Source organism: Aptenodytes forsteri, unplaced genomic scaffold, assembly GCF_000699145.1.
Source record: "Aptenodytes forsteri isolate BGI_AS27 unplaced genomic scaffold, ASM69914v1 Scaffold149, whole genome shotgun sequence".
Classification (NCBI taxonomy): Eukaryota; Metazoa; Chordata; class Aves; order Sphenisciformes; family Spheniscidae; genus Aptenodytes; species Aptenodytes forsteri.
In genome coordinates, this window is record NW_008795560.1 from 394920 (window position 1) to 415079 (window position 20160).

General features: G+C 52.1%; 1 protein-coding gene across 2 annotated transcripts; it reads right to left on the reverse strand.

The window, feature by feature from the left end:
• Positions 1-1633: 1633 nt before the first annotated feature.
• Positions 1634-19600, reverse strand: PKIG (protein kinase (cAMP-dependent, catalytic) inhibitor gamma). 2 transcript variants are annotated; one of them, XM_009282188.2, is made up of 4 exons: positions 19391-19600; positions 13622-13689; positions 3714-3889; positions 1634-2570 (listed from the first exon to the last, which is right to left on the reverse strand). In XM_009282188.2, exons 3-4 carry the CDS (start codon positions 3862-3864, stop codon positions 2491-2493), a joined length of 231 nt encoding a protein of 76 aa, XP_009280463.1. In that variant the 5' UTR covers positions 3865-3889; positions 13622-13689; positions 19391-19600; the 3' UTR covers positions 1634-2490. The 2 variants fall into 2 exon arrangements, with proteins under 2 accessions (XP_009280463.1, XP_009280464.1); XM_009282189.2 differs by lacking the exon at positions 19391-19600 and adding an exon at positions 19244-19334.
• Between the last annotated feature and the right edge of the window lie 560 nt (positions 19601-20160).

A 20160-nucleotide genomic window follows, 5' to 3' on the forward strand; every position in this document is an offset into this window, starting at 1 on the left:
CAGTTGATGCTGAGAGCCCGAAGCGGTGCAGCCTGGGCTGCCTGGCTGTTGGACTGCACTGTCAGCTCAGGCAGGGGAGTGTTTGCTGAAAGACTTTCTGATCATTTAGTGCTTGGTTAGAGTTTCGGGAGGTCTGGCGTGCCCCTGTGTTCCACTGAACTGAAGGGCTCAGAGCATCCCTGTGCTCAGCAGCTTTGCAAGTCAGGATGTGGCTGGATTAAGCCAGTGCCCTTGGTCTTTCAGCACAATGGCGACGGCAGCTGACCTGGCTCTTTCACTTGCAGGGGGAACCTGATGCCTCTCGCCTGTCCTCTGAGGGTAGCTGGCCAACGGGTCCCTAATCGTCGGCCTAAATATAATTCTGGAACAGATATTTTCTGACCAAGGAGACCTAAGATTAGCCCATGTTTGACTGCTGGAGGTCTTGCGTGGTGCACAGTCCCTCTGCATTGCCTGTCGGCTTTCTTTGCGTGTGTCAGCATGAGCCAAAAATACTGTTCAGTGGCAGTGAGGAGAGCTGGAAATGGGGCTTAAAGACCCAACCGTGCAGTCAGCCAAGTCCAGGAGCTACCTGCTGTTTTGCCCCCGAGCACGGGGAAATGGGAGCAGGCTCTTGGCCGTCGTCCGGGCACAGAGCTGCAATAGTATCCAGGCAGCTCCGGGAGCCGAGCTGGTTTGCAGCTGCCAAAGCAGCAGATGCAGCCGCTACCTGGTTGCCAAATCTTTGTTTCCTGTGGGGGGCTGGAGCCATGGACATCTCTGTCCCGGCCCCGTGGCCATTGCTTCCCAGAGGCCCACAGACAATTGTCCCTCTGTCTGGCAGCCGCTTCTCTGCTTATTTATGGTCTTGTTTTCTCTGATAAATCTCAAACTCGTAACATACAGTTCTTCCCTAGGCTGTCAGGGTGATGCTTGTCCTTGTGTCACCAGTGGAGAGTATTTCTCAGGCTGGCTCTGCCTTGTCCCTGCCCCGGCCATTCATCCCAGCCAGGCTGTGGCTGCCTCCCGCAGCTCTGGCAGGATCGGCTCTGCCTGGGCTGGGTGAAATGCCAGCGATGTCCTCGTAGCTCTGTGCTGCAGAGGGAAGATGTGCTGCAGAGGGAAGATGCCTCTTCCCACCGGCACCTCTTCTGCTGGTGTCTGGGCCACTCCGCCAAGTCCCAAGCCAGCCTCGTGCTTGACTTCTGGGGTGGTAACGTGGAGGGGAGCAGTGCTCCCATGGGTGCATCATAGAATCACAGAATCGTTTAGGTTGGAAAAGACCTTTAAGATCATCGAGTCCAACCGTTAACCCAGCACTGCCAAGTCCACCGCTAAACCATGTCCCTGAGCACCACGTCTACACGTCTTTTAAACACCTCCAGGGTATAAAACACCCGTGGGAAAAGCGCTGCCTGGCAGCAAACCTGGGAAAGTGGGGGCAGGCTTTTAGCATTTTCTGTGTCCAACTACATCTGCTTCCACCTGGGTGCTGCAAACCCGTGGGGTTTCACAGACCCAAATGGAAGGGTCTCTCTTGTAACGCAGCTGCTTATCTCCCTACTAGGGGAAGCTGGTGTAACCATCCTGCAGCTCAACCAGCTACAAGGCAAAACAGAGGAAGAAGAAACATCCAGGCAGAAAAAAACACCTTCAGTACTTAAAGGCTGTGTTATTTATTCCAACAGCTTATGTAGTTTTATCAAACCATCTTTAACACAAAACATGTCTCCTAAAAGAGAGAATGGTGTGAGATCCTACCAGAGATCATCTCAGCTAACAGCTTGCAAAGTTAAGCCTGAATTTCAACAGTCAAACCAGCAAATTGTTTCTCCCCTCCCCTTAAGAATATCTTAAAATGCTAGAACCTGAAGAAAAAGATGCCTGTGGCTGGTGCTGCTGGGTCTGTAGGTGGAGCTCATCCACACAGAGCTGTGCTTTGGTCCTTTCCTGATGCTAAGCGGCAGCAGCACAGGTGAGTGGTGCTTGACATGAAGGCAGCGGGACTGGCCGGGTCCCTTCTCCACTGCCCACCCTGATGAGGGGCCGCATGGACAGTCCAGAGGCCAGGTCAGGTCTAAGATGCAGATGAGGGTGAGGCTTAGAAAAACCAATAATCTAAATTTCTAATCTATGGAAACAGAATAAATAATAGTCTAAATTTGCAAAGGAGGAAGGTACCTTGGACAGGAAAGTCTGATGTGTCTATTATTACTGAAATTGTTTTTTCCCCTAGGGGAAAATTGCAGCTAAGGCATCTTGAGAATGGCTCATATCACTACAACCACGGCAGTGTTGCTCTAAATCGTTAGGGATGGGAGCAGAAGTCTTTTGGAGGTGCCAGTCCTTTCACAGCATCTTGTGGCTCTCTAAACAAAAATGGTTGCAGCAGAGGCATTTGACAGACAACTTGCTGTTCCAGGTTGGCTTTTGTCCGCAGATTCAATAGCAAATTCTTGTTTAATGTTCACAGCAAGGCCCTCCTCCTGCCCATCCCACCCCTGTACACTGTCATGGGGAGGGGCTGTTTTCTTGCCCCTTTGGTCTTGCTCCAGGGTCGTTCTCAGAAGAAGTGGCATCTCTTTGGCTTTCTGCAGAAGGGAGGATTGGGAAGAAAGCACGGTTACACTCTGCTGAGGACACAAGCGATCAGTAATTGATACAGCTGATTTTATTTAGATTGTCATCTGAAGACCTATCGCTACCCTCCCGTGGCCAGATATTTGGCTTAAGAGTATTGGGTTCTCCCTTCACGTCCCTGGAATACAGTCGCTTCTCAACACATCTGGTCACACTGGGAGGGAGCCTCGGGGCAGGGATGCGCTCTCCTTGTCTAACCTGTGACTGCAACTTGCAAGTGCTCCAGGAATGTCTGCCCCACAGCCTGGCAGCTACCTGAGTTGCTCTCTGTTAGAAGAGCTCTAATTTGTGCTTATTATGGACAGGTGGATGGTCATGTGCTAGTATGGACATGTTGGCTTAATGGGTTTTAAAGTATTTTTATAGTTACAGATTGTAGGTTGGAGGAGTAAAAGAGAAAGGGCAAAAAATGAGTTTATCCCCTGCAGTGGTGCTGTATGTTTCGTGGCTTATTAGTGAAATCAGACTGGCTGGTTTGCTTGGGCTCTGAACGGCCAATTTATGCTGGTTGTAGCCAGCTGGTCGGCATATATTGAGCAGGGTGGTGCTGCTGCCATGTTTGGGCTACGGGGGAAGATTTGGAGATGGCTGGTGGTGTTTAAAATTATTTCTGTTGTTATTTAAAACACTACGGAACTATTTTAAGGCTGATTTAAAAAAATAAAAATACAACAACCAACAAAGAAAAAGCAAACCACAACCCAACCCACACTTGATTTTTATAAAGCCTAAGATATATCTGATGTGTAATTTGCCCTGGGAAGGCTGTCGGTCAGTCCGTGTCCTGTTTGAGCACCAGTGCCTCTACAAACCAGCCGAGCAAAGGGCCTTGGCTGGAGCATGCAGGGCTCGTGTGCCGGGAACCCCGGGACCATTCCGTTGGCTGCAAGAGCCCCTCGGCCCGGGGAGTCTCCCACTAGCTGAGCACCCTCCAAGCATGAAGGCGCTGACTGCAACGAGGAATGGGATGTTCTTCCTGAGCATCTGTGTGATGCTCCCAGAGACAGCACTGGTTAGCTGCACTGCCATTTTGTGCCTTGCCCTTCCAGCCTGCGTGCCAGGAGCTGGGCTTACTGGTGTCCGTGGCAGCTCACCTGCTCCTTCAACGGCGAGGTCCCCTAGGTCCTCGGTCAGCTTGCGCATGCTGATGGTGGTTGCATCTCGTTGGATGTCGTGGACAGCATTCCTCCGACCAGCCCGATCGCAGGAAATAAAGTCGGTGTACGTGCTGGACTCTACCTCCATTGCATCTCTATATGTCTGCAAAGCGCTGCAGAGAAAACACAGCTGTGAGGTCAAGGATGCTCAGCAAGCCTCGAGTCATGGCTCCCTCCAGGTTAGGTTACTTTGTGGAGTTAAATTACAGCATGAAAAAAATAGTCCCTGTAACTCTGCTCCGGTTCTTCTAACAGGAGCTACTGCAATCTCAGATATCAACCCCGTCACATGGGGCACCGTGCTGGGTGACCCACCGTGTCAGGTCACCCACTGTGCCAGCTGAGGGCAGGTAGGCAGGAGGGATCCGTCCCAGCTGCCTTACCGGCCCTTGTTCTGTCTTCCCATTGCAAAGCAAGGCAGAGAAGGCATTTGCCAATCCTTTTGAGTTTCTGGCTTTCTCCTTTAGGAGCTGCAGTGTTGTTTGCAGCAGCTTTTTCCTACAGAAAAAGCCCTCCTTCCTCCTCAAAATGCCATGGGAGCTTTGAATGGAGGCCAAATTTGGCTCGCTGCATGGGGGATGGGGTGCCGATCCAACCTGAATCTGTAATGGGAAACGATCAGGGCCCCGATGGATATCCGCTCGAAAGCTGGGGGAGCAGGGGAGTATTTTATAGGTACAGGGCTTTGGATCAGTACTGGCCTCCACTGGTTGTCGGATGTCACTGAAAAAGCATTGGGCTGGACTGCTTTGAGATAAGCACTTTAACATGTGAAAATCAGCCCTTCTGTGAGATGTTTGGATCCCTTCACTCCGAGCTTGTGTCTGTGCCAAGCACAGAGCACGAAGAAAGGCTCGGGGCGGCCACTTGTCACCCACAAGCGCTGCTGCGAGCCAGCTCTTAGTTCAGCCTGATGAGTCCTTAAGTTGTTGGTTTTTCATTTAAGCTGACGGTTTAACTTGCCAGCATTTGTACAGCACACAGAGTCCAGGGACCTCAGCAGCTTGGGGAACATATCGCAGGCATCTTGGCTCCTGGGCGCAGAGCTAGCGAGCGCACGCTGCCTCTGCACTGGAAACCTGGTGCTCTTGGTTGCGCCTCCTGTTTAGTCAGTTTGGCACTCAGTCTGTTTTTCTGCATGGAAATTCGAGATTAATAGTTGTCTTATCTCCAATTTTGCCCACTAAAAAATGCCTTTAGCCCTGCTGATGTTATCAATACCAGAAGGAGGTCCTGATTAGAAACGCTCGTGTGTAATGAAAAAAAAATTCAGTTTCTTGCCATTCACTTGCTTTTGTGTCTTGGGGTTAATGTCCCACTGAGAAATTTGCTTAGCTCCTGTACAAATCCTGCTTAATATTGACCTTCCTACCAGGGAAATCTGCTGGCAGACCACCAGCCTGGGCAGGAGTCACACTCCTCACTCTGTAATCCCTGATGTTATGGCAGTAGAAAGAAGATGCTGACGAAGATGCAATAGCCAGGATAAAAGAGGTTAAATTCTCCTCTTTCCTGAGCCTGAGAAGGGTGCAGTAACCTCCAACCTTCATAAACCCAGTACGCTTCGGTAGCCCCAGGGCCTCCTCTCTTGGTGCTGATGCCAGCTCAGGGAGCGCTGGCAGCGGCTCACCGGTGGGACGTGGGGCTTGGCCCACCCAGACCTCCCAGGAGAACCTGCTTCTCCAAATCCAGCAACTCCTTGCAAACACCTGCCTCCTCCCAGGGCTTGGCATCCATCTAGCCTCTGTTAAATGAGCCCCAGGAAAAGCTGCATCCTTTGCCCCAGGAAGAGATCCCAGCCATTGTTTTTCCTCGTCTTCCCTCCTTCCTTTCCAGGCTTGGCCTTCCCGGGAAGAGGCGCCCGCTCTGGATGCAGCAGGCTGGCTGATCTCAGTGAGCAAAGCACCTTTTCCCCGGGACAGGACGAGCATCCATCATTCCCAGACAAGTCCTCCTCGCAGCTCATCAGAGCCCAGGGGCTGCTGACCTTCTGTAGCCGCCGGAGAGATGTCCCCTGGACTTGGGAGGCTTCCCGAAGAGCGGTCCACACAAGCCTGGGTCCATCTCCACATCAGTGAGGCCAGTTCAGAGCTGAGATGCTCAGGAGTCCTCCTGCCCTTGCACCAGGGGCTGGACCACCTGGTTCATAGGATGGACTCCACAAACCGGGGAGCAGGAGCTGACCAGCCCCCAGGATGCAGCGTTTTCCCGGTGTCCCCTGATGTAGCTGCCGACGGCAGATGTGCTCAGCTGCGGCAGCGCTGTGCCAAGTGACTAAATGCCCCATCACATGGGAAAAGGATGGGATCTTGATTTAAAATAGGGGAAGGACCCAAGTGTGCCGAAGCAGGTCCTGCTCGGGGCAGGTTTGTGTCTGGCTCGGCGGCCGGGAGATGGCGCGGGTGGTTTATTTATTTTCCATGGCTGGAAGGGTTCCTGCCTTCGGCTTTCCATGCAAAGAGCTGGAGAGGGGCGGATTTATGAGCAAAGCTTTCAGCTGTGTGCAGTTCCTTCAGGATTTTCAAGGTGGGCGGTTCCCAAAAGCCTTGCAGGCAGATCCCTCCCCGCTGGCAGAGACGCTCCAGCCTCTACCCCCGGGAAGCTGTCGGACCGAGGAGGTGATGGGAGCAGTCACCTCAATTTTTGGTAGAAACCCCTGATTTTTTCAAAGAGCATTTCCACATTTCAAGGCAGGTGCAAAACAGTTCAGTGGGGTTTTAGTCAGTGGAAACATCTTTTAACATCTGCCAGTGACAAGAAAGGAACCACCTTCCCTCTTGCCTACATAGTTCAACCTGAAACTGTGTCACCGTGGACAGTCATTTAGCGGTGGCAGGGGGATGCGAAGGGGGGGTGCATCACCCGCCGGCTCCCCACCTTCGGTTTTTCATACTCCTGTGGGCTGGCGGGAGGGAGTGATGTGCCAGCTCTTGCCAGGCGTTGCAGGAATAAGCCTGCAGCACACAAATACACTGCGCAAGGGTTTCCAGGGCACTTCAGAGAGATGATTCAACTTGTCCCCAGAGGGTCATTTCCTGCCTCCCTTTCCTCCTTGCTGCTGATGGTAACAGAAACGGTCCCTGTGCCCTTGGCGCAGCATGCCAGCCCGCGGAGACGGGGCAGGGGATGTGTGGCACAGTGACAAAGGCCATTGGCAGCGGGCTGGACCTGCTGCCCCTTGCACGTTCCTCAAAAGCTTTTCTGTGCTGCTTGGAGGGAGGCTGTGTCCCCTCCACCATGGGAACACAGTGCTGCCTGTCCCAGGGCAGCTGGCCACAAGTGAGGAAGCCCCTTGCAAGCTGCGACAGACACCAGACGTGTCCCCAGAGCTGCCTCTGCTCTCGTGCCCTGCTGAAATAACCTGGCTCTGCCAAACCTGCCATTTGGCCTGGATTTATTTTTCCATAGTGTCTTGTGAGGACTAAAAAATCTGGAGCTGTAATAGTCTTGGCTTTGCTGGCGTGGACTCGGCTTCCGGAGCTGGTTTTGCCGTCGGACTGCAGCTGGGCTGCTTGCATTTTCCAGGGAAGCCACCCAGCAACTGATGGAGCAGCTGGCTCTGCTCTGCGGGGGTGCAGCTAAACCAGCCCTACACACACTGGGGCTGAATTTTACCCATTTAGAAGGTGGATGCTAAGAAATTAAAGGGTTAAACGTTTCTTCTGCCTTTTGGTAGAAGAAACCGGGGCATTTCTTTTGGGTCAGCTCAATGCCCCTCTTGGTCCCACTGACAAACCAGCAGTTAATTCCCATTTCCCCCTCTTGTCTGCTTCTCCACAGCGCAGATCCCAGGGACTACAAGCAAACAGTTACTGCAAATAATGTGAGAGTGGCAGACAAATGACCCGGAAACCTCACCGTCAGGTTAAACTCAGCACAGGGCCACGTGCCTGCAGGGCAAACAGAAGCCCTGCGACGTGAGCCAGCGGCCGGGGTCTAACTCTGAGGGATCAGATGGATGTTACAGTCACACCCAGCCTTAGACTCCGGTTTCAAGGAAACCCTTCACACGATATTGCATCTGTGCCTTGTCTAGGTTAAACTGTAAGCTTTTTATGGCTAGGAAGGGCTATTTTTGGACTCTGCACTGATGCTGGCTATCAGTAGGCTGTGCTGAATTCAGCCTGCTTCCCCTCCGCTGCCTGCTTTGCTCTTTTTCGCTCTGCCTCTCTTACCTCTTGTTTTCCTCAGTATTTTCCTCTCCACCTAACCCGCCTTTGCAGTGAGCGCAAAGGGCCTCTAGGTCAGAGAAAGTCCTGTTCCTCTCTGCATGGCATCCGTGACACTTTCTGGTGTAAGGCGGCTTAGCCCCCTGCTTAGACATCCTTGCCCCTTAGGGTAGCCCGCACAGCGCATGTGGGCTGCTGTAAGGAAGGAGGTTCAAAGGTTAAACACAGCAATGGATTTCCCTGCTTAACTAAGCCTGAATCATCCCCTGCTTTCCTTTAGAGACCTCCCTGTTCCTCTGGGGCAAGCAGGAGCAGTTGCTCAGCCTGCCGTGCTGTCCCCTGGGACACCCAAGGAGGGGAGCCCGGCACCTCGGCCACCTCTGCGGCCACAGCAGGCAGCCCCCGAGGGCAGGGACTGGGACGCTGAGGTCCCCGGGGGCAGGAGCCCCAGCAGACTCACGTCCCAGGCTGCTGCTGCCCAGCTGTGGCCCCGTGCCAGCCCGTTGCCAGCGGCAGTTGGGACCAACAGCTGCGGGTTCTGGTTGGAGACGGCTCCCTGGTCCCACAGTCCGGCCGGGGACATGCTCTCCCACCTGCTTGGTGTCACACCAGAGGATCTAACGATCTCTTTTGGCCCCCAAACTTCTGGAGTCATAAAGCCACGAAACCAAGCTAAATCTTGCTGCGTTTCCGGGGTGAAATTTCAAAGTTCTGCCAGGGAACCAGGATGCAACCCCTTCTTCTGCTCATGCAACCCCTTCTTCTGCTCATACGTTGCATCCCTTCATTGCCAGCCTGCTGGGACCAGGGCATGAAGTTTGGATGGTCGTCTTTGAGCTCTCCACGTTGTGCAGTGCCCCTTGCCCTTTCATTCCAGGGTACAGTGACTATTATTAGACCTCTCCTGCTGGGGCCGGATCCATAACAACAGCAAAACATACTCAAGAGCCCTGCTGGGCTTTTAAAATATTTACAGTGTAAGATGGTTTACAGCAGAGGGGGGCCTGGTAGAGCACAGAGACGGGAGCACCGGGATTTCTGTGCTCCCTGTGGGTCTGCTGTGAGGTTTCCTGCTGGGAGAGTCGCATCCAGCGATGAGGGAAAAAATCCCGTAGGGCTGAAGCCAGCACTTGAGGTCAGGGGGTTTCCACCAACTGTCTGACAACTTCCAGCTGGAATTTCAGCAAATTTTCCACTGACTCTTGTCTGGGAACATACATGAGGGGTTGCACATCAAAGAAGGAGGGCTCTGTAACAGTGTTATCGGGGTTAGAGAGTATTTTTAGACCTGTGCTCGTGCCTTGAAGGCCTCGCTGTGGCTCATGACCCCCGTGTGCTAGAGCTTAGATCCGCGGCCAGAAGCCGAACAGAAGCTGCAGATGTCCTGTTGGGAGTCCGGTCTGGTAACGGCAACATACACAACAAGCGTTGGTAAGGCTGGTGACAGGGTCTGTGCCAGGCGTAGAGCTCCCCTGCTTTCCTGCTGGGTCTGTGTTCTCCAAAGTGTGGTGGTGGTGGGTCTTATTGGCCAGAATTGATGTGCTCCGAACTGCTGAGCCCCAAGTTTCCCGGCTGGGTGAGAAAACAGGCAGCAGCCTGATCTCCTACCAGGGCACGTGTGTCCATCTCATGTGCTGAGCAGCTTCTTTCCATGTGAGAATAGCATGGAAAAGCCTCACCACACTTTGGCGGTGAAGAGCTGTCAAGGTTGGGCATGGCACACTGGTATTTTTGGAAGGCTTTTGCTGTGGGATTCCTTGTAATAACTCTGCACCCTCTGGCTCTTACGCTAAATACAATGAATTCAGCCAGTGTAGACATCACAGCTTCTCCAGCCACTGCAGTGGTTTTGCAGGAACAGAGCTTTTAGGGTTCTCTAGAACTTAGTGGAAAATTATAATTCATATAGGAGGAGAGCAGATACAGCAGGGGGACTGAGGCTCGGCGCTCATAAACAGATCCCTTCTTTTACTTTGCCCTCGCTTTACAGTACAGATCATTTAATGCCTGTAGAACTGGTAACTAATTCCTTAACCTCAGATTTAAGATTAGGCTTAGACTGACTCCTCTACGACGTCACAAGCCTTGCATTTAGCTCTACCAAGCTCCCCAAACTCCCGCCCCTCCCTCCTGGCTTTCAGTAGGTCCCCAGGGACCCCCACTGCAGTGTCTCTGCTGTCCCAAGGCACCTCCTGCTGCCCCACACCGTCCCGGCCACTGCCCAGCTCCCAGCTGACGTAAGAGATGCTCCAGACGGATTTCAAAATCACGGCCGACCCTTGGCATCAGCATAGGGTGAGTCTTTATGTGAGCTGCTGCGGTCCCCAGGGGAGAGGGGAAGGCTTGGGGAGGAGTGGGGGAGGCGGGAGGGGATTGCTCAGCCCCGCCAGCATCTCATTAGCATCAGGACGTGTGGGCGATGGCAAGAGGGAACCACCCGTCCATCCGTCCATCCATCTGTCAGGAGGGCAGCCCGGTGCCCAGCTCTGACCACGTGGTGCTGCCAGCCTGCATCCCTGTGCCAGGAGCGGGTGGCACCCCTCCGCCAGTCCCCGTGGGGCATGGGTGCTGAGCATCTGCTCCAAAAATCCTCTGCCACAGGAGGAATCACAGTTTGCCTTGGCAACCGGGGTTTGATGGAGCTCTCTGCTCCTCCCTCCCCTCAGCACCGAGCCTTGACTGCAGGTTAAGCCTCTTTTGCAGCTTCTCACTAAGTTGATTAATGGAAATAATTGGTCTCTTTGTGCATCTAGAAACAGTTACCGTGACAGCAGTTGCATTTTTGTTTTGTTCCCAGGTCAAGTTTGTTTTTCACATCCCACAGCTTCGAGGTGTTAATAAATCAGGGCACTCTGGTTCCCCCCCCGGCCTCCGAAAGACACACATCCCTCTGAGGGATGGGGTGGCAGAGCTGGATGAGGCACACTTGGCTCTGCCAGCCCTGGGACATGGTAGGCTGGCACCTTTCTCCCCCCCATTTTTCACCCCCTCAAGCCAAGCTCGCAGCGGGTGAACACGGCGCTCTGACTTCTGCACAGCGAAGAGCAGCGAGCCAAAGCCCTCATGTTCACCCAGAACAGCCATGAGCACCCGTCGCCTTGTGAGCTAGCACCCATGGGTCTCTCTGTCCCCTGCAGAGACCCTTTCAAAGCTGTAAGGAGTATGAGGGTACAAGTCCCTTCTCCATTATTTTTATTTTCTCCCAACTTCTTATTTAGTTGCCTTTATATGTCAACATATTTTTACATGAACAAAACCACTGACTGTGTGGAAGATCTGTTAATGCCTGAACTTGCAAAGCAGACGAACCACAGACCAGTCGCTTTAAACCCTTCAGCTGCAAAAGCCCCACAGTTGCTGTTGCAGGCATGTTCCAGGAAGACTCATGTATTGTCCCTGCTTGTGACGTGCGGACACCCCATCACGCCTGCGCCGTGGGGTGGAATCCTTTGCAATGGGGATCCCCTTCAGATTTGTGTTCCCTGTCTTTCCCCAAATCATTCAGGGAGAAAAGTCCCTGCTGGATTTCACCTCAAAGGCCGGAAACTCCCCAGTGGTCCCACGGGTCTGATCACACCAAGGCACTGACCTCTGAGTGAACATCACCGACTCAAACCCCACTTGAATTCCTGGCCGAGGGATGCTCACCCCCAGCACAACCTCCCCAGCACCTTGCAGGCTTCCCTGGGCAAGGAGAAGTCAAATAAGTGCAGAGGAGATGCAGCGGGGGCTGTTTCCTAGCACAGCTGCCCTTGTCAGGTATAAAAGGAAGGTGAAGCCACAGCAGGTCTTGATGGGATAGCTCTGGGTGGAGGAGGACCTTTCTACACAGGGCAGAGGTAAGCAAGGATGGGTCTTTGTTTTTATGCCTAGCAGGAAAAAGGGGTATTTTGACCAGCTTTTCTTTGTGATCTGAGGAGTTGAGCTCTGCTGCTGTGTGAAAGCAGTGCTTGCGTGGCTGGGAAGGAGAGCTTAGCCTGGAAAAGGTGTTGTGCAGGCTCTAACTATGAAGTTTTGGCTGCCGTTAGTTGAGGAGGCTCTGCTTAGCACAGGGTGCCTGAAGCTGAGAGCCACCTGCCTTGGCTTTTCCTCATTCAGGCTTGCACAATCCCATAGGAACTCACATCCAGCATCCAAAAGTCCTTCTGACTCGGTGTGTAAGGGGCTGCGTGAGAAGCTGTGAAACCCCCTGAGGTGCAAGAGCCCTGGCAGCTCCCAGCGGTGCCTAAAAATAGCCAGGGCAACTCTTAAGAGTGTCACTGTGGAATGAGGCTGATTAGCAAAGCCAGGCTTAGCTCTGCTCCCTGCACAGAAGAAAGGCACCAGCAGGGCTCCCAGCCCAGGGCAGGGGCAGTGCTTGCCTGGGAAGATGGGGGAGGGGAAAGATCTGTCTTTGGGAGCTGTGAGAAGGATTAGGTAGCTGGAACGGTGCTATTGGTGCTTTACACACAATAGAAATGGAAAACGTAGGAGTTATAAATAGGCTGGCAGTGAGAGGTGGCTGAGCTAAGCCCTTTCGGGTGGCCCCGTGCTTCTGTTACCCACTGAAATGAGCACTTTGGCTGTGCTACCCTGTTGGGACCCCTACCTGGGCAGAGAAAGCTCTGCTGGCCTGCACACCCCCTTCTCTGAGTATTTCTGTGATGGATGGAGAATTTTTGTACATGTGTCAGGTGATAGCAGCTTCTGATGCTTTCTGCAGGCAGGGTAAATCTGTCTGCATAAGTCACCAGGGATATGACATCTAGACACGAGTTGAAGTGGCGCTCGAGACATGCCTGTAGCATTACACTGGGGATGCTCAATGATCACTGCAAGTTATAGCCTCAAAAAAGGAAAAGCTACTAATGAAATGAATTGCCAACTATTTTATGGTCCACTGAAATGCAGCCTGGGCGTAGAAGGACACGGGGTGTCTCTAGCATACATGGAAAAGATGCTGGATACAAGAGACGAACTGCTCCGAGAGACCTGCAGGAGGAATGTCTACATGCACCAGAGTCCTGAGATCCTGTATTGTCGGACCTGCAAACAATACGGCGGTGGCAGCTCTGTGTAAGGGAAAGCTCAGTGCAGGAACAAGAGAAAGCAGCAAGGTGACCTGAGGACTGAGGAGATGCTCTGAGTGCAGGAGCCATGGGAGTGAAACCACAGAAAGGACTGTCTGAGCTGGCGGAGCTGCCATTTACACAGATGCCACAAAAGGTTAAGCTTTGGGGGTTCCCTGGATCTTGCTGGGCTGACTCTACGTGCAGAGCAAAACTCACTTACGTGGTTATTTACGGGCAAACAATATTCCCGTGCAAAGCGTGCGGGCAGCCTGTGAGTGGGATTTGCACACAGCGTCCCCATCGCTGGCAGGGGAGAGGCTGTGCGGCATGGCTTGCACTAGGGGCTGCCCTTAGAGTCAGCGTTGGAACATGGCTTGGTACAAGTACATGGCTGTGAAGTATGGAAAATACAGCAGGAAAGTCATTACAGCAGAATTGTTGATTTTTTTTTTTTTTCTTTTTCCTCTTAGCAGCTTTCTAGCATCTAGTGATTCAGAATACAGAGGGAGGACAAATGACTCTATGAAATAGGAAGGATTCCTATTTATGTAATAGGAAACATTCCTGTTTATGTAATATCTCCCTGTGAATAAAAATTGTATCAGTTCATAGTGTGAATCCCTACCTGATTTAGTTGACTTTCCTTCTGGACATGACTTCAAATAAGCTTCATACGCAGCAGGGCAGCAGCTTCTGGGGAAGGAAAAGAAAATAAATGTAAGAAAACATTACCTGTGCTTTTGTTGGGAAGCATAAAGCTCAGCTGCTTTTTCCACCGTCTGCAACTAGGACAGCGGAGGTGACACGGGGTCTGGCAGGGCTCTGCCCAGCAGGCTCAGCTGGAGCCTGGCGTGGCGAGCACGGAGACACCAAGTGAAGGGCTACAGGATGGTGGTGTTCGTATGGCACCTTCTCAGGAGGGTTTGTGCTAATAGATGTTTGGCCTGTTGTGTCTAAGAGCAAGGAAAGTCCAGCCAGGGGCCTGGCTTCACAGAGAAGTTCTCTTTGGTTTTGCTTCTCCTTTTGTTAACTTCATGTGGGTGTGCTGGGGAAAACCAAAGCAACTCATGGCTTCTGACCTGCACCATGGGGGGACTCGGCAGCTGCCTCGACAGTATAAATGAATATTGGTTTGCAGCTCCACTGCCCTTTAAAGAAGTGAAACTTCCATATCAGCTTCTCTGAGGCAAGTGGGGAAGTTTGATCTGGTACTTTTAGTCGCCTTGCTTGGTCTGTCTTCTGCTCCTTGGGTCTCTTTGCTGTTTGTGCACAGCTGTGCCTTCTCCCGCTGTCCCCGAGCCCCACTCAAAGACATTTCCTCTGTGGCCTTAACATCTGTGGGTGCGTTGCAATCTCCTGACCTGCAGAGCCCAGCCAACAAGAGAGTTGCTTATTTTAGCAGCTGTTGTTTCAGCTTTCAGACTTTTTGGAACATCATGGACTGTTTTTTTTCACTTTGTCCCAGGGACAAATATTAGAACAGAAAGCAAGAGATGAACCATTTAACCATATAAGCGGTAGCTCATCCAGCAATTCATCTGTCTGGCCCATCTGGGTGGAGTACCGCTCTGACTGGAACTATTCCCCATCATTTTCCAAGCTGGGACAGATCTACAGCCTTTCTCTCTATTTTTTTTGACCCACTTTTAAAACTCCCTAGTTGTTGGAGCCGACTACTCGCTGGCTCTGGCCCTGCTTCAAGGACAGGGCACTTGCTGCTTCTGTGTGTCAGTTTGCCCATCTGTTAAATGGAGCTATTAATACTCGCTCCCCTCGCTAGATGCTTCAAATATTTGTAAAGCGCCTTCAGATCTGCAGATGACAGGCTTACAGAAGTGGAAAATACTAATTATGATCACGACAGTAGCCAAACAAAGACACAGGGATTTAACAATACACTTTTGTTAGTGTTTACCCCATTTACAGTGAAGTGCTTACTGGAAACACTGGACCGGAAAAGAAACAGTATTCCCACAACTCTGGGAATACGCATCGCCCTTTTGGGGCACCAAGGAGGCAAACAAAAGCAGGAAGGAAGAAAGCCAGCTTTGGAAATCCACGAGTCTTTACTTTCCTCCTTTGCCTTCCCGCCTCGCTCTCGCTCGTGTGTTACGCAGCCCAAACAGTTAAACCTCCAGCACTTCAGATGTGTTGCAAAATATCTCAAAATATGTGGCCCTCTGCCAAGAGAGGCTTAAAGCAAATCGGAGCAATGATACTCTGAACTAGGAGTTATCACTGAGCAGCCCTCTTCTTGATGGGACGTTGGGGGGAAACCCCCATTTTCTCTCAAAAAAAGCTGATTTTGGAGACAGAAGTTCTTTAGCAACTGGTATTGGCTTTCCAACCCTGCAGCCCTGGCTCTGGCTAGATGTTTCTCCCCACAGCCCTTGCTTGGGGATGTGGAGTCTGCAAATCTGAAGCTGAGCCCCTTGCTCCATCCCCAAAGGCTTATCCCGTCCCGCTGCTCCCGGGGCGATGGGCAGAGCTCTGAACGCCCGTCTGTGCAAAGGCCGGGCAATATCCCACACCGGGAGTCTGGGGATTTAAGGGTGGTGAGGTGGATCAGTCCATGCAGTGTGACTAAGGACGGGCTAAAGTAACTTGTTAAAGAACACTTTACAATTCCTAATCTAGTCCTATAACCCATCAAGGTACCACAGATTATTTTGGGACCCCTGTGGAAACGTTCATTGGATAGCTAAACATCCATACCCCATCCGGAATGAATTACAAGGGCACCAGCATGATGCACGTGTTTGGGGTCCAGGTACCCTCCATGTTTACCAGCTGTTACCCAACAGGAACAAGCACACAAAACAAACTCGGTGCTCTCAGCATTGCTTCGAAATGAATTTATGTTCCAAAAAAACCCACACTTTACAATTCCTAATCTAGTCCTATAACCCATCAAGGTACCACAGATTATTTTGGGACCCCTGTGGAAACGTTCATTGGATAGCTAACATCCATACCCCATCCGGAATGAATTACAAGGGCACCAGCATGATGCACATGTTTGGGGTCCAGGTACCCTCCATGTTTACCAGCTGTTACCCAACAGGAACAAGCACACAAAACAAACTCGGTGCTCTCAGCATTGCTTCGAAATGAATTTATGTTCCAAAAAAACCCAGAATGCTGTTTGGCAGAATTCAGCATTATTCTACACAACAGCTGTTCTGGTGCTGCTTTTGATCCAGAGAGGAAATCCTTTCTGGTTTCAAGCAAGGTGACGGCAGCAGAGAGAAGGTCGTTCTCGTGTCTCTTGACTCGTGGGTAAACAACAGGCTGTATGCATCGCTGATCAGAGCGGGAGCCCGGTCCTCCCAGAGCAGACTGAGAGACATTCTCATTTAGGGCCCTGTCCCCCGCAGCAGCTGGCATCCTTGGCCTCAGAGGTACAAGAAAACTTGTAATTGTAGTAGAATGTTTTTCATCAGTTACTAATTACCTTGAACCAGGAGGTTTTCTAATCCTTAAAATGCAATATCCTCTTAATCATACCCAGGGTTATTTTGTTACTGAGATAACTACCTGGTATCTATTAAAATGCCTCCTGAGCTCTTTGTCAGTGATATCTCGTGGCAAAGAGCACCACAGATTAATTACACTTTGTGGAAACAGTAATTCCAGTGAAGTTGATGACATGCCGGTGGGGATATGTTTGGCTTATTACATCATTGCAAATATCAACAAAAGTTGGTATTTCAGCCCTTGCCGGGGAGTTCCCGAGGCAGTAGCTTGCAACCAGCAACGTGCCTGCATGAAAGCTGGTGTGGAGGAGCTGTGCAAAGAGCACCGAGCCTCTCCGGGGCTGTGCTGGGAAGGCAGCGTTTGGGAACTCGCCCTGCAAACCAGGAACGGGTTGTAAAGTACATATCCCCGTAGGCTTGAAGGGAGTGAGAGTTTTGAAACAGGGGGATAGGTGGTTCATAGTCCAGCTGCTGTTCTTCCTGCTCGCGCTGCAGGTGCCAGCTGAGTCCTGGAGCGATGTCTCGACCTCTCCAACTGCCATCGTGAGGAGCTGGGGACAAAGTCCATGCAACGGCTGAACCTTCCCTTCTCACTGGCTGGTGCTGGCAAGCCTTGGGAGCAGCTCCCTTTATGACTTGGCTTTTTCTAGTCATGGGCTAGACAATTAGGAGCATGGGTTTTTTCCCCTCTCATCCTCTCTAAAATGGGTACTGTGATGGAAAATTTGTTTTCTGGATCAGTCCATATATACAGCTTTGGTGACGCTAAGGAAACCCTTAGCAGTGTGGAGAAACAATTGGATCCAGGCTTTGAATGTGAAAATGGGAGAGACCAGAACAGGGTGGCACAGAAAGGCAAACAAAAAGCTGGGTCGAAGCTTCTGCTGTTCCTTACGGACTTGCAGATTCATCCCTGATTCTGCCAGACCTGTATGAATCCAGGAAAATCAGCTGCTTTGTGTGTAGCCCATGTAAAGTAGGAATAATGCTGGTGTTTGGTGGCCCAGACAGGCTGGAGGGATTAATGCACAGCAGAATGCTGCAGGAACCGGCTCTGAAATGTGGGAGATCAGGAAATGTTAGTAACTTGGAAAACATTTTCCATAGTTATTTTGGGGGGCAGGGTTGTATGCCTGTGGGTATTCCTCTGAGTGGGCTCAAAAGTAGATTTACTTTCCTTTGGAATAAAAGGATAAAGGAAAAAAGCAAAACTCCGCATTCTAGCTCACCGTGTGCCTGTACACCTCCTCAGAACTGCCACTGAGTACAGAAATACCGGGTGGCTGGGAGATGCATGGCTATGAGCATTCTTGGGTTTTCATCTCTTCATGACCAAGCTGCCTACACCGAGAGCCTATGTACTCTGTTTAACGGTCTCCAGTTCTTTGAGGCATCTGAGTCCGCACTCTCAGGAAAGCATCCCTGAAAATGGTGGCATGGGGAACTCGTGCATCCATGTGGAACTCTGAAGGACTCAATGCCCTCTTCTGTGTTTGAGGTACAGTACTGGCGCATCCATGTTTGTAAATGGCCATTTAACCTACATATGCACTATAAATGAATCCAGCCATTGAGGATCTCTTCATGCATCCTTCTTTCCCAAACACCATCCCTCACGAGAGCAGAAACGTGACAATTTCTCAGTCAGGTGGCCACGCATCAGCACGGTGGCCCTTTCCAGCCAAGAGTCTTGGAAGCCAAGGTGTGCCCCACAGCTACCCAAGCCAGGCACGCCGACCTCGCCGCGAGCAAACAGCCCAGAGCCTGAGGGGCTGCGACCACCTGAGGGTCTCTGCCAGCCGCTCAAGCCATCCCCACTCCACAAGTCTCCTCTCACCCTTGCACTGCTGCAGCGTCCCCGCTGCAGCTGCCTCTTGCTCGTTTGACCCCAGCATGTCGTCCTCCTAGTTTGAGTCACCAGCCCAGGCACCCAGGGCATTGCTTCTGGGTTCACAGCTATACTTGTCTCTTGGTCTGTGGACCTATTTACCCCTTCCAAGCAAAGGGAAATGTTTCCCAAACACCCCTTTGGGGCCAAGGCATTACATGCATGTGAAAGCTCACCACCGCGGCTCGCTACCAGCTGCTTAGGGGAATCCAGAGAGAGGAGAGAAAGGCACACAGCTCCGAGGTGGAGGAATTTGCAAAGCCTCCTGAGAATACCACCACACAGCAGTTCTTTTTTTATCCCAAGTCTTTGCCTTTTAAAACATTTGCTTGGAAAGCTGGATGCCAGGGAGTCTCCGAGCCCACTTCCGCCACCACGCTCTGCAAAGCTCTCGCTCGTGCCCGCAGTTTGAAGGGGAGCCCTGGGCAGCCCTGCAGCTCCCAACAGCCCTAAGGATGGATTCACACCATGGCCCCACACAGACGGCACGCCGGGCGCCTGTCCCGCAGGCTGGCATCCATTCCTGTGTGAGCACAGAGACACCCCGATGCTGTAAGGGATTCCCTCCAGTGAGTCGCTCAGAATAAATGGACACATGTCAGAAATGAGGCCAGAAATCCCCATGGGGGTCACTGATCCACGGTCCTTTGTGATTTCTAACTGCCTTGCTCTCCTTGCTACCCCTTCGCAGCAAGTATTGAACTGCATTATTTTCCAAGTGAAACAGCAGCCACCTCCCTGCCATCAGCCTACAAACAGCTTCTCCCAACAGCAGAGAAACAGGGATACAGCTTAGTTTTTCAGCCCACGGTCTGTGGGCAGTAAAAATCTCACTGTTCACAGTCGGTTAGGTAAAAGTTAACTGTATCTCTAAACAAATCACCTCTTCGTAGCGCGGCTCTGGCTCCCATGCCGGGGGCAGCAGGAGAGCATCCCCTCGCTGCGCTGCCAGGCAGGTCTCCTGGCCACTGACCATCCCAGCCCGTTGCTTGCCCCACACGCCCGCAGCAGCGTGCACAACCCCACTTACGGCCACCCTGGCTCCCGCTGCTTCTCGAATCCCAAGTTCCGTGGTCCCGCCGCCGAGGAAGAAATCGAGGCTGGATTACACCCTCCTGGCGTCTCTGCCCACTGTGGCGAGCGGCCAAGCCGGCTGGGGGAGTCGCAGCCAGTTTCAGACTTGCAGTTTCCTTGTACAGTGAGCTGCTAAATGAAGTTGCACTTCTGGGGCCGAGGGGCGTGTTCTCCTCCCCTCCCGAGTCAGTCCCTGCCTGCTGTAATCCAATGCTCATCCCGATGATGTCAAGCAGCTACCGCTCAGCTCTTACCTTACAGTCTGCAGGAGGGAGCCGTTTCCTTTTCGCAGCGATCTTTGTTTAGCTTTGCCTTGTAACCCCATCTCCCAGCAGCTGCATGTGCCCAAACATCCTTCCTTCGATGCTCGGCGCTGTGGCTTTTGCTGCAGGGCGCTCCCTCCTGCCCGCCGCTCCCCCAGGTTTCTCTGGCGCATCGCTCGGATGCACGTCCCAGCCACATCCCGCCGTTCATCCTCTCCATCAGGGCCTGGCCAAAGGCACCATCACACCCCGTGCAGCCTGAGCTATTTTACCAGGTGTAGCGCCAGGGAAGTGCCTCCCAGGAAAAAAATAGCTTCGTGGTTTTTTTAGAGTGCCTTTTGTTCCGCAGACTCCCACGGGGTAAAATCCAAGCATGCTTCAGCTCATCTGCCCCTGGGTGCCAGCCTTATTTGGGGGTGAAATGCAGAGCTGGTGACAGCACCCAGATTTAAGGCGGGGAAGG

What these genes read in the sequence shown, in the direction of transcription:
- PKIG (XM_009282188.2), bottom strand. Translation starts at nt 3,864, where the DNA reads ATGGAGGTAGAGTCCAGCACGTACACCGACTTTATTTCCTGCGATCGG. An exon ending in CCTCGCCGTTGAAGGAGCAG is followed by an intron (nt 2,571 to 3,713) that starts GTGAGCTGCCAC and finishes TCCCTTCTGCAG; the next exon opens with AAAGCCAAAGAGATGCCACT.